The sequence below is a fragment of the Phacochoerus africanus genome, chromosome 8 (assembly GCF_016906955.1).
Source record: "Phacochoerus africanus isolate WHEZ1 chromosome 8, ROS_Pafr_v1, whole genome shotgun sequence".
In the NCBI taxonomy this organism is placed as follows: Eukaryota; Metazoa; Chordata; class Mammalia; order Artiodactyla; family Suidae; genus Phacochoerus; species Phacochoerus africanus.
Genome location: NC_062551.1, coordinates 111,972,827 through 111,989,551, shown reverse-complemented (window position 1 = coordinate 111,989,551; position 16,725 = coordinate 111,972,827). Strand labels below are relative to the sequence as shown.

General features: G+C 37.3%; 1 protein-coding gene across 1 annotated transcript in view; it reads left to right on the top strand.

The window, feature by feature from the left end:
- CDH2 (cadherin 2) overlaps positions 1–16,725 on the top strand; it is a 235,457-nt gene that overhangs the window by 153,722 nt on the left and 65,010 nt on the right. Inside the window, exon 3 of the mRNA XM_047794018.1 lies at positions 15,562–15,788. Within this exon, the coding sequence (XP_047649974.1) occupies positions 15,562–15,788 (227 nt within the window). The remainder of the gene's footprint in view (positions 1–15,561; positions 15,789–16,725) is intronic.

The window sequence follows — 16,725 nt, the reverse complement described above, 5'->3', positions numbered from 1 at the left end:
TTCAGAGGTCCTCTTTCTCCCTTCAGAGCTAGTTGTCAAGAGCTGTGGTTTAGCCTATCTTGTTATATATTGTTTTACATTACTGTTCGCAAATTGTAGGCCTTTTCTCCTAATTTTAAACTCCTAGAAATTAGGGACCTTATTGTATCCACCTCAATATTCACCTTAAATGGTAGAGGAATCACTTGGTACTTTTCATTATATGTGGGCTGTCCCAGGAGAAATGGAAATCTCCCTTTGTCCTGAAATGTAGCAGGTGCTTTTCAGGCTGCCCCCGCTCCCCAAGAACTTTGAGCAGCAATGCCCACTCTCAGGGTCACCAGGGAACTTAATGCTCTGTGGCCTTCTGTTTCCCTATGTATAAAGGTGGGAAACTAAAGAAAGAAAAAAATTAAGTCCATGAAAATATCTGGATCATTGTAGGTGATATTTAAATGAGACATTATAACACAAACCTTCTAAACTTTAAATTCTGGACTTGGGAGTTCCAGTCGTGGCTCAGTGGAAAGGAATCTGACTAGCATCCATGAGGACACAGGTTCGATCCCGTCTTCGCTCAGTGTGGTAAGAATCTGGCATTGCTGTAAGCTGTGGTGTGGGTCGCAGACGGGGCTCTGATCCCGCATTGCTGTGGCTGTGGTGTAGGCCAGCAGCTACAGCTCTAATTCATCCCCTAGCCTTGGAACCTTCATGTGCCGCAGGTGTGGCCCTAAAAAGACAATAAATAAATAAATAAATAAATAAATAAATAAATTCTGGATTTGGAAACAGCAGTAGTGAGAGTAATAGTTGACTTGTTACTTGGTATGTACTGTTCCTCTGGAAGTCAACCACCTACCCTGGAGTTACTACTTATTCAGAATACAGCACTAAAACACTTCACATTCATAAGGAGATAAATAGATGGATTAACACATAGAGAACAAGTTCGTGTGATAACATTATTACCTAGTACTGCCAGGTCTGAGGAAGCAGGTGCAATCCCCACCTTGGTCTTTTGTTCCTTTATATTAAGAAGCATCCTATCTGCCTTCTCACTGAAGCAGGTCATAATTGGTGGTTAAGATGCTGAAGCCCTCAGATGTCTTTGTGTTACTTCTAAGTGGCCCCCAAATTTGAGGAGATAGTGCATACATGAATGAACACTAGCTCAACACCAGACTCCTGTTTGCCTTCTTCTCAACTATTGGGGACCTACTTGGAATGTGTTCATTCCCCCTGCAAGTTTTCACAGCAGTGTTGTTTATGCGGTCATGTAGTGCCTGCCGTAGAGCAAAGGCTCAGGTGGTCCATGGCATCCCAGCCATGGCTGCATGTTTTGCTCAGTAGACCAATGACTAGATTGTGCACAAAACACTTTTGTTTGCCGACTCGCTGTTTGCTTAGCACTTATTAAGATGCATTATCTCCTATGTGCCTCCCCTATGCATTCTGATTTCCATCACTTATCCCTATTCAATGCAGCTATTAAATAAAAAGAGGGTCTCACATTTCTTTTATTTGTTATCTGATTTGTTTGGAAAAAGTCAGCTCTAATCCTCTGTTGATACCAGTGATGTGGGAAACAAAAAGAAAGGAAGAAAGTTGGAAAAAGTTAAGGAAAGGTAACTTTAACCATAAATGCTAAAAAGACTAAAATCAACTCAAGGGTCTTCCTGGATAGTTGATTTAATCACCTGCCTGCCTGGCTTTCCAAATTTTTTTTGCTTCCTCCCTTACTCTTTTCTTCCCCTTTCTCCTGCATTGTGCAATATTTCAAATATACGGGCCTGAGGTGGGTATCCATGTGGTTTGTTGGAGGAATCGCAAGACAGCCTCTGTGGCCTTGGCAGCCCAATAAACAAGGAGAGGAAAGGAGAAGGAGGTTGCAAGACCAAGGGCTTTTGTTAAGGATTTAGTTCTCTGTGTACTAGGAAGCCCTTGAGCACGACTTACTGTATGTTTTTATAAAGCCACTGTAGGTGTCATGAAGAGTGGATGGGATGGTCGAGTTATAGGCTCTAGCTGTACCTCACCCAGGTAGTGGCTGGTGATAGGGTGGTAGCCATGGGGGTGATGAGAAATGGCCATATTGGGGATATATTTTGAAAGTAAAGCTGATAGAACTTTCACGAAGATTACTTTCAGAGAAGACAGGAGTCAAGCTCAACGCCCAGACTTGTAGTGAGAACGTTTGGGTGAAGGGTGAGACCGTTTGTCATTTGCCTTTATCATTTCTGGGCAGGCAATGAGAGCACATCAAGAGTTGGCTTTGGCATCTGTTCAGTTTGTGTTGTCTATTCAATGTCCAAACAGAAGTGGCAAGTAGGCAATTGGCTATAGAGGTCTAGACTTCGAAGGAATAAAGTTTATAATACTTGTTCAACTTCATCTTTGGGTAGGTGTTTTTTCAAACCCCAGTACTGGTTGAAATTCTCTAGAGTGGGAGGATCCCGGACTGAACCTTGGGGCATCTTACAGAAATGGAGAAGGAGTGACCAAGTGGGATAGAGAGAACCAGAGGAATGTTCTGCGGAATGAAATTCATTTGGAGTGAGTTAGGTTCTGATTGTTGATTTCATTGGCTGTCTTTACTATTAGATTTTTGAATATGGAATGATTGGGGATTTTAGGCTTTTTGTGAGTGGGGTTTTTGTTTTCATCTCTTATTCTGCCCTTGTACAAACCCACTCTGAGCTCAGTCCCAGCCCCATTCCGTGGTGTCAGGTGGCAACCTAGATGTCGTGCCCTATTTTCTCTCACCTTCAAGCCCCTTTACCCAGCAGAAGCTGAACTTCCATTTGTCCCTGCCTGCTTCCTACCCAGGTAGCAATTGACATTCAGTTCATTTCTGGTCCACAAAGATGTTTATTTTGGTTTTGAGCCTGGCTGAGTTTTGTCCTATCTTTTTAAAAACTCTTTATGCTTTATTATCATTGCTGTCTATTTGGAGCAAGGTGGTACATCAAAAACATGAACCCACTGTGCCATGCCATGCTGTCTAGAAGTCTGCTTCGTACCTTTCATTTCTATTTTATATTCCTTCTTTTTTCAAACAGTTTTTCAGATGAAAAATTCATATTTAATGAATCTGTTATCATTCCTATTTAGGTGTGTGTTTCTCTGTCATTGTCTCAATTATATACATCTGTTTTGATTCATTTTTATGCCTCTGGAAGTCAGATGTCCAAATTATTTTTTTTAAATAGGGCTTTTAGTATATTATCCTAAAACATTAGTCCTGCTGGAGATTTTAGGCAACAAGGTTTAATTCTGACTAGTGTGCTTATTGCATCTACTTATCAAGACAGGGTAAGGATATTGTTTTAGACTAACTCGATTTATCTTGGCAGATACATCTAGTTGAGAATTCGTAAGTTGGTAAGTTGGGAGGAAATAGTAAGTACACAAGACATTTGCCTTACCATTACCTTGGTTCATGTAATGAAAATCCTTCAATACATGCCTCCGTATTTACAGGTTAAGTATGTACAAAATCTTTACGTCTGTAAAATTTGAAGATACCTTGACCCTTCTTAAGAATACTGAAGAGCTGAAGTAAGTGCTGTAGTGCCATTTGGAAGAGGACGTAGAGGGTTGAGAATGATGCCCCCAGGCAAAACAACATTTTATGATGTTTTCAAATAAGTCAGTGTGGGGCACACACAACATGGCCTAATATTACAGTGTGTGACCATTCATGCCATGCACTTTGATATGATTAATGAGAATGGTGAAACAGGAGTGTAGTCATTTCTTCAAGAGGAAATGTCAACCCATTAATGAGGATGAGGCTTACTATTGCCAGTCAAAGCAGCAGATTTGGGCCCAGTTATTCAGACTGCTGAGTTGTGTGTTCCCAGAGATGCTCATTTCCGGCTGTGACAGAAGGAAGGGGCACTTTTGTAGAGGATTTTTTGGTTGTTTTTTTTGTTGTTGTGGATGTTTGGTTGGTTCTTTTAAACCAATGGCAGCATTTTGAAAGGACTGCAATTTTGGACATTATAATAAAAATTTAGTAAGCATAAAATATAATTCTAGATATTGACACTTAAGAGAGTATTCCTCAAGTATTTATACATTTGTGTAAAATCAAGTCATCTTGAAATAGCCCTTTATTACTGTTAGATTGATGCATTAAAATCATAACCCATTTTTTATTATATGTCATTAATTACTTACCCTTGTGTTCCATGTGACTGTATGTGGTAGGTCAGAGTGAGGGGAACTAGAACTAAGAAATACTATCTCTTTAGGTTGTTGGGAGAAACCTTCCTTACTACTAGAGCAGCTTTCTAGGGTCGATACAATAATTCTTCAAAAAGTTGGAAAGTGGTCTACTGAGACAATAAAAAGATGGCCTGGGAGGCCATGTTTTTCCCCAGGTTATATCCCCAGGTGATGTTTACCAAGACATAACCCATTAATTGAATTTAAATTAGAATTTGGTCATTGCCTTTACTGCTTAAATTTCATTGACAACTCAGGGATTTTATATCATTACTTTGAATAACTTCATTGGCTTTGTGGAAAAAAATAGTAACATTGATGAAATTTGCATGGAATCCTACATATATTAAATACTTAATATACATCACGTTGCTCACGTTCAGAAAAGGTAGACAGGCTTTAAAAATAAAACCTGTAACATTGTGGGGTTTAGTATTGCTTTCGTTAAATTGTTAGAGTTTGCTTTCTGTAGAAAGTCCAACTTTGCTCTTTGCAAAGTTCTTTCTAGCAGCTAGTGAGCCAATATATCTTCTGCGGGGTGGGGGGTTTGCAGGATTTGGCAGTAATAATGGAGAATCCAGCTTTTTAATTAAGAGTTATGTAGTATGGCAGATTTTCAAGAATTGTTTTTATATACATTGTTATTTCTTCATCTGTGACAAAGGTCTTTTTCTCCTTATAGGGAGTAACGGAATAAATATTTCTTAAACTGTTTAAGTGTTTAGGATAAAATCTTCGTCTGTTTTGTAACTTGACGATCAGCAAATAATTTGGGATTTAATCGTTTAATAGTGCAATGGCCTTTAGTTTCTGTTAATGCAATACCATGTCATACCAGGAGGGCTAATTTGCTTAACGAACACCGTGTCCTATGTACCTCTTTTATTCAAGTTTCATAAAGTGTACAGCATCTTTTGTTTCTTGGTGTGCTCGTTCTTAGCAAGTTGGGCCTTCTGAGAAGACATCCCCCTTCTGGTCTCTGTGGCACATTTTGAGGCTACATTGTCAAAAAGGATTTAGGTGCAAAACTAGTTTTGTTTTTTCCTTTGCTAGTGGTGTTTTTGAAAACTCTAATTAGCAAGAACTTCTTTTCTCAGTAAAGTTTATGATTAAAACTCTCTTTTTTTGAAATACTAACAAAGACCTGTCACAAAAATTAGGAATTAGGATTCCTTCTTTGTTGACATAAGTAGCCTGAAATATGAAGCTAACTAAATTGCATCAAATTTCAGAGGCTAATCATCATACAGTTGGGAAAAGGAGCTTCCCCACAACCTGTGTTCTGTCAGAGTAATTTAATTAGAGGTAGTGATATTTCAATGTAATTTGTTAATGGGCACATTCTGCAAAAAAAAAAAAAAAAAAGAAAGAAAGAAAGAAAGAAAGAAAGAAAGAAAAAGTAATTCTGTCTGAGCACTGATAATTTTCTATATTTTTAGCTGGATTCTGTCAAAAGAAAGGGTTTTCATTGAATTTCATGGCACAGAGATGCCCGGAGGAAGAATATCAATGAAGTGAAGAACAGCTTAAAATTTTTTGAGTTATTAGAATGCATATAAGGGAAAATGTAATAATCTCACTGATTTTCCAAAAGTTTAATATATAAAATTTTATGCATAGCATTGTTGGACAATTGAACATCTAAATGTCATATTTTGGATGTCATAATCATTATCATCCCTACCGCTTGTTTTGATTTTTTTCAATTTCACATCAAAGAATATCATAGCTCTTTATTCCTTTTTTTTTGTGTGTGGCAACTTGTATTCAGAAGTTAGTTAAATATTACATGACTATCCCTGGAAAGGAAATGAAATAACAACTTCTCAAATAGATTTCATAACATTATAGAGAACATTATAATAAAATCTTTTTCTCTTGGCAGAGAAATACCAGCTTTTTAGGAATAGGAAATAGTTTTATTAATTTGATCTACAATAATTATTCTCATACTTGGTCTAAAGGTTTTATTTAATGCAAAAGTGATCAAGTGACACTGCATGCAGGACAAATTTTGTGGGCACCTTACCTCAAAACAGCCAATTTAGGCAGAAGAAATTTTAGATTCTCATAAGCTGAAAGCGAGGAAGTTTCTTTGTGAGACTGAATACAGGACTGTATGACCAAGCTCTAAGAGTTATTTCTAAGTTTTAGCATTTACTGCTTTAAGCCAAAATGCCTCACACAAATGCAGAATTTCTTATTTTACCAGCTCTGTGTCTATATCATCGACACTGTCCTGGAAACCATGACGTAGAAGAAATAGAAAAGGAGCCACTTTTGAATAATGCACTCAGGAGAGGTAGTGATAGCATGTCACATCTCAATAGTGGCAGCACTAATCAAAAAGATTATTATATCAAAAAAGTTATCTGCCAAAGGGGAAGGCGGAGAGAGGGGGATGGACTGGGAGTTTGGGGTTAGCGGAGGCAAACTATTACATTGAGAATGGATAAACAAGGAGGTCCTACTGTATAGCACAGGGAACTATATCCAGTTTCCTGGATAGACCATGATGGAAAAGAATATTAAAAAAAAGGATAAAAAATATATATCTACACATTGTATATATACACACATTGTAAATCAACTATATTTAAAAGATACATAAATTGTGTGTGTGTGTGTGTGTGTGTATAGTCATCATTGCATGTTAACGACTTATAGGAACTAACAAATATACTGGTTAATAGCAGTGGCTAGAATCTTTGAAGGGCATTATTTTGAAAAAAAAAAAAGCAAAACAAATTTCTGTAAATCATATATTCAAGGAGACAAATGAACACTTTATAGCAAGATTTTAAGCAAATTCTACAAGAGGCTGATGCTCTGGCCCTAAGGGCATGCAGGTATAAAGGCTATAAATGGTATGAAGACATAAACATCAGGAGTTTAATCTGAGAACCTCATGATTCTATGTTGGTTTGATGCACTTGGAAGGTCTTATGTGTAAAAGTTAGCTTATAAATCTTAAATCTACATAAACTGATATTATGAAAATAAATGGAAACAGTTTTATGCAACGATAAGGGATTAGAAAACCGTATTTGCTGATATATACCAAAGCACACTAGCTGTCCAAAGGACTTTTTTTTTTTTTGCTTTTTAGGGCCACATCTGTGACATTTGGAAGTTCTCAGGCTAGGGGTCAAATGGGAGCTATAGCTTCGGTCTACGCCACAGCCATAGATCCACAGCCAGGGATCAAACCCACGTCCTCATGGATACTAGTCAGGCTTGTTAACCGCTGAGCCACAAAGGGAACTCCTTTTTTCAAGAGTTTTTTAGCTATCAGGAAAATGGATTTGTGAGTGTTGTTCACGGCAGATCTGTTGAAGGAGAGTTATTCGTTTGAAAAAAAAAAAATAAAAGCTTACTTAACTGACATTTTTGGAGCACCTGAATGAACTTAATTGAAAATCGCAAAGGCTGTGTAAATAATATTACATATACTCACAGAGCTTATGGATTTGAAGCAAAAGTTCAGCTTTGGAAAAGGGATAAAAATGATTCATTTGTGATATTTAGTCAGTGTTACATTTTAAATCCTAAGGGAAAATTATTGACTGTTAGAGCAGTACCTGTATGTACTTGCAGTCAATTTTATCATTATTTAAAAATACTTCATATGAAACAATCTAAAAAACATTTGTTTCCACAAGGAATTTCAACATTATATTTAAGGAAATTAAGGAAAAGAAGGACCATATTTAATCAATGTATCCCTCATGGTTCATGACAAGAAAGAACTTGCTGTCAATTGGAGAAAAAGTGATGAATTCTGGGCTACCATTTGCTACCACCAACTTTTGTGAATAAAATTTGCCTTGATGGGTAATAATCAAGCATTTGATATCTCAGTCATAAAACTTGTTATACAAAAGGCATTTCATGCAAACAAACTCACATTTCATATTAAAGATTTTTTTTAACATTTTGTGTGGAAGTTTTAGGTGTGTTTAATAGTCACTGTGTTTCCCAAAACTCTTTATTTCATTTTTCTTCTCATAATTATATGCTGTAAAGAAAATGTAGCATGTAATTTTTTCACCAAGGTCCATATAGACATTTCCAAACTATCTCTAGTATATCCCACCGTGCATGTGTGAGAAGGATATAGACCCTAAATGCTTCTAGGAAAAATTGTTCCTGAAATTAAAATTCAGCAAGGGCCTAGAATGGCCAAAGAAAAAATTCAGCAGATTTATGAACAAACTTGCACTCAGTAACCATTGTCCATTAGAATCTCTGAGTAAAAAACACTGAGAAGCCCTTAAATGCTCAGTTTTTTTTGTTTTGTTTTGTCTTGTTTTGTTTTGTTTTGTTTTTTGTCTTTTTGTCTTTTAAGGGCCGCACCCACAGCATATGGAGGTTCCCAGGCTAGGGGTCTGATCGGAGCTACAGCTGCTGTCCTATGCCAGAGCCACAGCAACACCAGATCTGAGACATGTCTGCGACCTACACCACAGCACACGGCAACACTGGATCCTTAACCCACTGAACGAGGCCAGGGATCGAACCCGCCACCTCATGGTTCCTAGTCAGATTCGTTTCCTGCTATGCCATGATGAGAACTCAGAAACATTTTTTTCAGTAAACTTTTTTTTTTTTTTTTTGGCCATGCCCATAGCATGCAGAAGTTCTGGGGCTAAGGATCAAACCCATGCCACGGGAGTAACAACACCTGATCCTTAACCCACCGAGACACTAGGGGACTCGGTGACAGTTTTTCCCTACCTTCCTCCCTCTCGCTTCTTCGTTAATAGATAGCGAGTTCCCTAACAAACATTGTTCTGTTTCCGTAGAAGGAAAAGGTCTGTTCGCACTGTGAACTATTTCTTTTTTCCCAAAATGCCTTAAGAAATAGCAATTAATGTGGAAAAAGATAACAAAAAGTCAAAGGGATATTTAGCACAAAAATATTTTACAGTCTTCTCTCATAATTGTTTTTAAGTATGGGTGTTGTTTTACTTAGGCAAAAATTATAAACCATATGTGTGTATTTGCACCTCTTCATTCATATGGTTTATGCAATGCTGTTAACTGTTAATACATTAATATATAAGATCCGTGGTTTGCTGTTAATATTTTATAAGGATATTATGGTTTTATGGTTAATATCAATTTGAGGTATTGCTTTAAGAGACAGAAGTACTTTAAAATAATTATTTTGCTGGTGTTTACTTTTGTTTTAATCATGTTAACAAAGTTTTATGTAGGTTAGAACACAGTAACTACATATTATATATGTAAACTATGCAATGGCTCTAGTAATAAATTTCTTGTTTAATATTAGGATTTTTTTTTTTTTGCCATAGACATTTAATTGTGTATAGAGTTGTTTTAAATGTGAATGATCCAGTGAATCAAGCCTGTTTTTTCAGTTGTCTAAGGCAATTTATTTCCATTTCTTCTGTGTTAAGAAATCCTGGAATTTCTACTTAAGTTCTTTGAGCACTTATGTGAAATTAATGTTTTAATGTAAAGAAGACTGTTTGTCGGAAAAACTTTTCAAGCTAAGTTCTTTGTTTTTAAAATAATAGAATTTCAACTTTATTACATGTCTGATAAAATAGTATGACTTTCATGAAACAACAACACAGTATCTCCATAGATAGGGTATTTATGTAAACTTATTGACTCAGTTATAGTATCAATCTCTGGTTAACACCAGGTTGGTACAGTTCACTGAAACGCATGTTTGGGAGAGACTGAGTACATTGATAACTATTCCTTTGAAATATCTATTAATATAGCTGATTAGAACATTACCTTAAGGAAGTTTTGTTTTGTTTTCTTTTTTGCTTTTTAGGTTTTTTAGGGCCGTACCTGCGGCATATGGAGGTTCCCAGTCTAGGGGTCAAATCAGAGCTATAGCTGCCATCCTGTGCCACAGCCACAGCAACGCCAGATCTGAGCCGAATCTGCAACCTACACCACAGCTCATGGCAATGCCAGATCCTTAACCCACTGAGGAAGGCCAGGGATCAAACCTGTACTCTCGTGGACATCAGTTGGATTCATTCCGCTGCGCCACAAAGGGAACTCCTTAAGGAAGTACTTTTTAAAAATTATTAATAGGTTTTATTTTTAAAACATTTCAATTTACAGGAAAATTGAACACAAAGTTCAGAGTCCCATATCCTTCCCACCCCCCGAAGTTTTCCATAGTGTTGACATCTTGCATTAATATAGCATATTTGCTACCAAATAATGATACATGACTGTAAAAGTCCTTAACTTACTTTAAGATTCCCTCTTTGTGTAGAGGTGGCCTGTAGATATTTGGTGAATGTTTATTCTGACCTTATCTCTGTAAGGTGTCATAGGAAACAAAAGAACAAGCACTTACTGTCAAGAACCCAAAATGAGGAGTTCCTGTTGTGGGTCAGCGGAAACAAATCCAACTAGTATCCATGATGATGCAGATTGATCCCTTGCCTCGCTCAGTGGGTTAAGAATTCGGCATTGCCATGAGCTGTGGTGTAGGTCAGAGATGTGGCTCAGATCCTGAGTTACTGTGGCTGTGGGGTAGGCTGGCAACTGTGGCTCCGATTAGACTCCTAGCCTGGGAACTTCCATAAGCCTCGACTGAAGCACTAAAAAGGAAAAGAAGACAAAATGAGTTTATGTCTGCTTATGGAGAGGAGATCTGGTCACACGAAACCATTAATAAATAGACATTATTTATTATGGTTATTATCAGAATAAAAATAGAGGCCTAATATGTGTTTCCACGGACAGGAAATGTAAAAACAAAAATAAAAAAGAATTTAGCTGAAGTTCCCATTGTGGCTCAGTGAAAATAAATTTGGCTAGTATCCATGAGGACATAAGTTCGATTCCTGGCCTTGCTCAGTGGGTTAAGGATCTGGAGTTACCATGAGCCAGGGTGTAGGTCTCAGATGTGGCTTGGATCCCGCATTGCTGTGACTTTGGCATAGGCTGGCAGCTGTAGTTCCGATACGACCCCTAGCCTGGGAAACTCCATATGCCACAAGTGCGGCCCTAAAAAGCAAAAAAAAAAAAAAAAAGAGAGAGAGAGAGAGAAAGGAGGGATGGAGGAAAGGAAGGGAGGATGAAGGATGAAAGGATAGATTGATTTAGTGCCTTCCCAAATGAGGGCATAGACTGCCGTCTTCCAAAGGACATCGCCTTGGGCCCTTCCCCCAGAAGGATGATGTGTCTCTGGAGCTGTGGCTTGGAGGAGGGTGGGAGGGCCCAGGTCCAGAACAGGTGATGAGTGTGGGGTATAGACCACATCGAGGGAGAAATGACCGAGGAATCCTTTTGACTGGGCAGGGTACATGGTAGAAGATGATGTACAAAACGGAAGAGACTGAGTGGCTAAGAATTAAGAGCATTGTACACTATGTCAAAGAGTTTACATATAATATTGCCGATATTGAGTCTGGAGGAGAAAATCAGAGCAGAGATTTAGTCTTGAAGTGGGTACAGAATGACCTGAGCAGGCACAAGACCACCTAGCAGTCAGATGCATCAATCCAGGTGTGAATTGACGAGGAGCAATGAGAGAATATAAAAATGAACAAGAATGTGTGCAAGTGTTTATAATTTTTCTCATCCAGATTATATGTTTCTAAGTATCATGAGTAGCTTTTGTGATATAAAAGGGACTTTTTATACAAAAAGATGGTAAAACTCTTTCACTTTGATTTCTCAGCAGGGTTCCCCAAACAATTTTACTTTTCATTTTGTTGTCTTTAATAAAAGATACACAGTAGATGGCATCATTCTATAGAAAGGAGTCCCATTTTTCACATTTAAATCACATGGTGTGTAAGAGGGGGTAATTAAGTATTTTCCAGGGTACAGCTACCTCAAAGACAAATATTTTGGTGTCACATAATTTAGTGCAACATACCAGTTTTCATTTTGAAATGTTGTAAAGAAGCCAAGAGTGATGTATGTGGATTATGTGGAAAGTACTATATTCAGTAAAGTATTTTATGACTGTTATCAAGGATTTTACAGTTACTTAGGGAAATAAATGTGCATGTTGTTTGTCTGTGGCCTGGTCACCATCTCAGCGAATTTATATTAATGAAAACAAAAGAAATGTCATCAATTTATACTTGTAGGGTGGATGGTCAAAAAAATCTGCTTAAATCTTTGAGAAATGCAAAAGGTATATAAGCTAATATTCTGTAATGTGTATATATTAACTGAACTCGAAAATGTATATCCTGTAATTGTGGTCAGGACATAACATCACATATTTACAAAAATGAAAAATTGCTTTTTTTTATCCTTTTGTGCAATTCCCATAGAATGTTTCTTCAAGCAGAATACTTAAGAGAAAATAATGTTCCTTAGAGAATATTTTTATTATTTTATGAATTTATTTTATCTTGAATGCATCTAGTTCTACATTTATAAGTACGTGTTTTAACTTGTCTTTTAATCTGATGAGACATAAGTTGATTTCCATTGCCAGTAAAAAAGCATTAATTTTTTTTTCAGCTTTTAAGTCCTTATACGTAAGATGGAAATAATTAAGATACTGAAATCTTTTCGATCCTTTACTCTTAAGACATAGTTTATTTTGAGATGTTCCTTTATTTTCATTTGTTTGGAAATTTATAGAATTACCATTGCTTCATTGAACTATTGTAAGTTCTAATTCTACTGAGAATTGGAATTTTACTTACCATAAAGTTTTGTAATTCTAGAGCACAGTGGGCTTTCTCTCTTAATATGTGTCATCGCTTTCTTCCTTTAAACATTTATTCCAAAATTTATGTTAAGACTACATGCCAGGAAATGTGCAGGGTATACAAGATAGCTAAGAAAATTTGCCCCAAATACTCTCACAGTGCGTGTCAGACATGGCTTTCCAACTATGGTAATAGAGTGCAGATTGCTAAACAAAGACTGAGAACAAGGGGCTTATTCTTACCCTCAGTGAGTCTAGAGCTGGGACCTATAGGAGGAATAAGAATGTGGGGGAGTTACCATCGCAGCTCAGTGATTAATGAACCCGACTAGCATCCATGAGGACCCGAGTTCGATCCCTGGCCTTGCTCAGTGGATTAAAGATCTGGTGTTGCTGTGAGCTGTGGTTTAGGTTGCAGACGCAGCTTGGATCTGGCGTTGCTATGGCTGTGGCGTAGTCCTGCGGCTACCACTCCAGTTGGACCCCTAGCCTGGGAACCTCCATATGCCGCAGGTACAGTCCTAGAAAGACAAAGGAAAAAAAAAAAAAAAAGAGAGAGAGTGTGTGAGGAGTGCAAGAAGAATCTCTGAGATACATGGGGGGGGATGAGGGGGTGGGGAAGGTATCTCTAAAGGCCCAGAATCCAGAGGCTTGTGCAAGGAAAGAGAAGGAACAACTCAGAACCACGGTATGACATTCTCTAGTATGAAAATTCCTAAAATAGAACTACGATATGCTTTAGCAATTCCACTCCTGGATGTATGTGTGTGTGTATATATATGTGTGTGTGTGTGTATATATGTGTGTGTGTGTGTGTGTATAAACAAAAACATTAATTCAGAAGGATATATATACCCCAGTGTTCTTAGCAGCATTATTTACAATTGCCAAGGTATGGAAGCAACCTAAGAGTCTATCAACAGATAAATGAATGAAGAAGATATGGTATATGTGTATATATACCATATCTACACACACACACACACACACACAACGGAATACATAAAATTTTCCTTCTTTTTATGACTGAGTGGTATAACACGATACTACTATACTCAGCCATAAAAAGAAGGAAATTTTGCCACTTGTAGCAACTTGGATGGACATGGAGGGCACTAGGCTAAGTGAAATAAATCAGACAGAGAAAGATAAATACTCTATGATATTACTTAGAGTGGAATCTAAAAAATACAACAAACTAGTGAACATAATAAAAAAGAAGCGGACTCACAGGTATAGAGAACAAACTAGTGGTTACCTGTAGGGGGGTGGGGAGCAACATAGGAGTGAGGGGATGGGAAGTAAAAACTCTTGGGTGGGAGCTCCCGTTGTGGCTCAATGGGTTATGAACCCATCTAGTATCCATGAACATGCGGGTTCAATCTCTGACTTCACTCAGTGGTTTAAGGATCTGGCATTGCCATGAGCTCTGGTGTAGGTTGGAGGTGTGGCTCGGATCTGATGTTACTGTGGCTGTAGTGTAGGCCAGTGGCTACAGCTCTTATTCAACCTCTAGCCTGGGACCTTCCATATGCCACAGGTACGGCCCCAAAAAGCAAAAAACAGAACCACAACAAAAAAACTATTGTGTGTGAGATAGGCTAAGGCATGTGTTGTACAACACGGGGAGTGTAGCCAATACTTTGTAATAACCGTTAAAAAAAATTATAACATTTTTATATAAGAGAAATGCAAATCAAAACTACCATGAGATATCACCTCACACCAGTCAGAATGGCCATCATTAATAAATCCACAAATAACAAGTGCTGGAGGGGGTGTGGAGAAAAGGGAACCCTCCTACACTGTTGGTGGGAATGGAAACTGGTACAGCCACTATGGAGAACAGTTTGGAGATACCTTAGAAATCTATACATAGAACTTCCATATGACCCCGCAATCCCACTCTTGGGCATCTATCCGGACAAAACTCTACTTAAAAGAGACACGTGCACCCGCATGTTCATCTTAGCACTATTCACAATAGCCAAGACATGGAAACAACCCAAATGTCCATCGACAGATGATTGGATTCGGAAGAGGTGGTATATATACACAATGGAATACTACTCAGCCATAAAAAAGAATGACCTCATGCCATTTGCAGCAACATGGATGGAGCTAGAGAATCTCATACTGAGTGAAATGAGCCAGAAAGACAAAGATAAATACCATATGATATCACTTATAACTGGAATTTAATATCCAGCACAAATGAACATCTCCTTAGAAAAGAAAATCATGGCCTTGGAGAAGAGACTTGTGGCTGCCTGATGGGAGGGGGAGGGAGTGGGAGGGATCGGGAGCTTGGGCTTATCAGATACAATTTAGAATAGATTTACAAGGAGATCCTGCTGAGTAGCATTGAGAACTTTGTCTAGATACTCATGTTGCAACAGAAGAAAGGCTGGGGGAAAAATGTAATTGTAATGTATACATGTAAGGATAACCTGACCCCCTTGCTGTACAGTGGGAAAATAAAAAATAAATAAATAAATAAAATTATAACATTTTTAAAAATGAAAATTCCTTTAGTAATGTAAAAATAAAATTTTTGTGTGTTGTGCTACTACATTTTACATTTAACCTGATCAGCATATAGATTTGGATGAGGGTTTTTTTTGGTTGTTTTTGCCTTTGGAATGGAATTGCTCATATATTTTTATTTTTTACAGTGAAGTTCAGCAACTGCAATGGGAAAAGAAAAGTACAATATGAAAGCAGCGAACCAGAAGATTTTAAGGTAGATGAAGACGGCATGGTGTATGCTGTGAGAAGTTTTCCCCTGTCCTCTGAGCACTCAAAGTTCCTGATATATGCTCAAGACAAAGAGACTCAGGAAAAATGGCAAGTAGCAGTAAAATTGAGCCTCAAGCCAACCTTACCTGAGGATTCCATGAAGGTAGAGTATTCAAATATGGCTTTGGATGGACTTATGTTTGAAAATCAGATTTATACAGTTTAAATTAAGTACACACTCTGCATCACATTAATGGGTAGCCAGTATTTGAATTTTTATGCACCTTCACTTGTTGCAATAGTATTTGTGGTGTTTTTAATCTTATAAGATACTTAGACTGAATGTATTTTCTACAGTCTGAAACTGTGCTTGAAAGGGTTGTTTATACTTTGAGATTTGAAAGGTTTGTTTATACTTTGAGATTTATAACTAAATTTAAAGTAGAAGTAGTTGTTTGTTTTAAATTTCTTAGAAGCTTTCCAAGCTGTTAAATTTAACCACAAAATAAACAATTGTTTGAAAGGTGTCACCAGCCAAATTTATTAGATGGGAAGTACAAATTTACAGTAGTGACAGGAAAGCATTTCTGTCAAGGAGTGCTCAGTTTTTGTCTTGTCCCTTAATAATCAAATTGGAGAGTGTGAATTATTTATACTACTGACATGACTTTTAGGAATAATACACTCCCTCTGGTGGAAGCTGCTATAAGCCAGGATAAAATAAATAAGATATATTTCTAGTAGAATAAAGTTCAATTCAATTCAACATTTCTTGAGCATTTATTTCTTGTAAGCCACTATTTTAAGAATTTTAAAATTGATACAATAACTTTTTCAGCAAAACTATGACAATATTATTAGTTTCTTTGAGTTAATTTGAGACAGTAATGAGGAAGTGCTCCTCTCGTATAATCTGAAGTCCATGATGTTATGAACTCTGGCCACTAATTACATTTTGTATATGTGTTGTCCTGTGAGAGATGGGAATGCACATATCTGGTATTTACTTGTAAATGTGATATACACAATCCTAATCAGATACGAATAAATATTAGAAGAAAAGATATTTTTTTCTCTTATACCAGTGTTGGACTTTCATT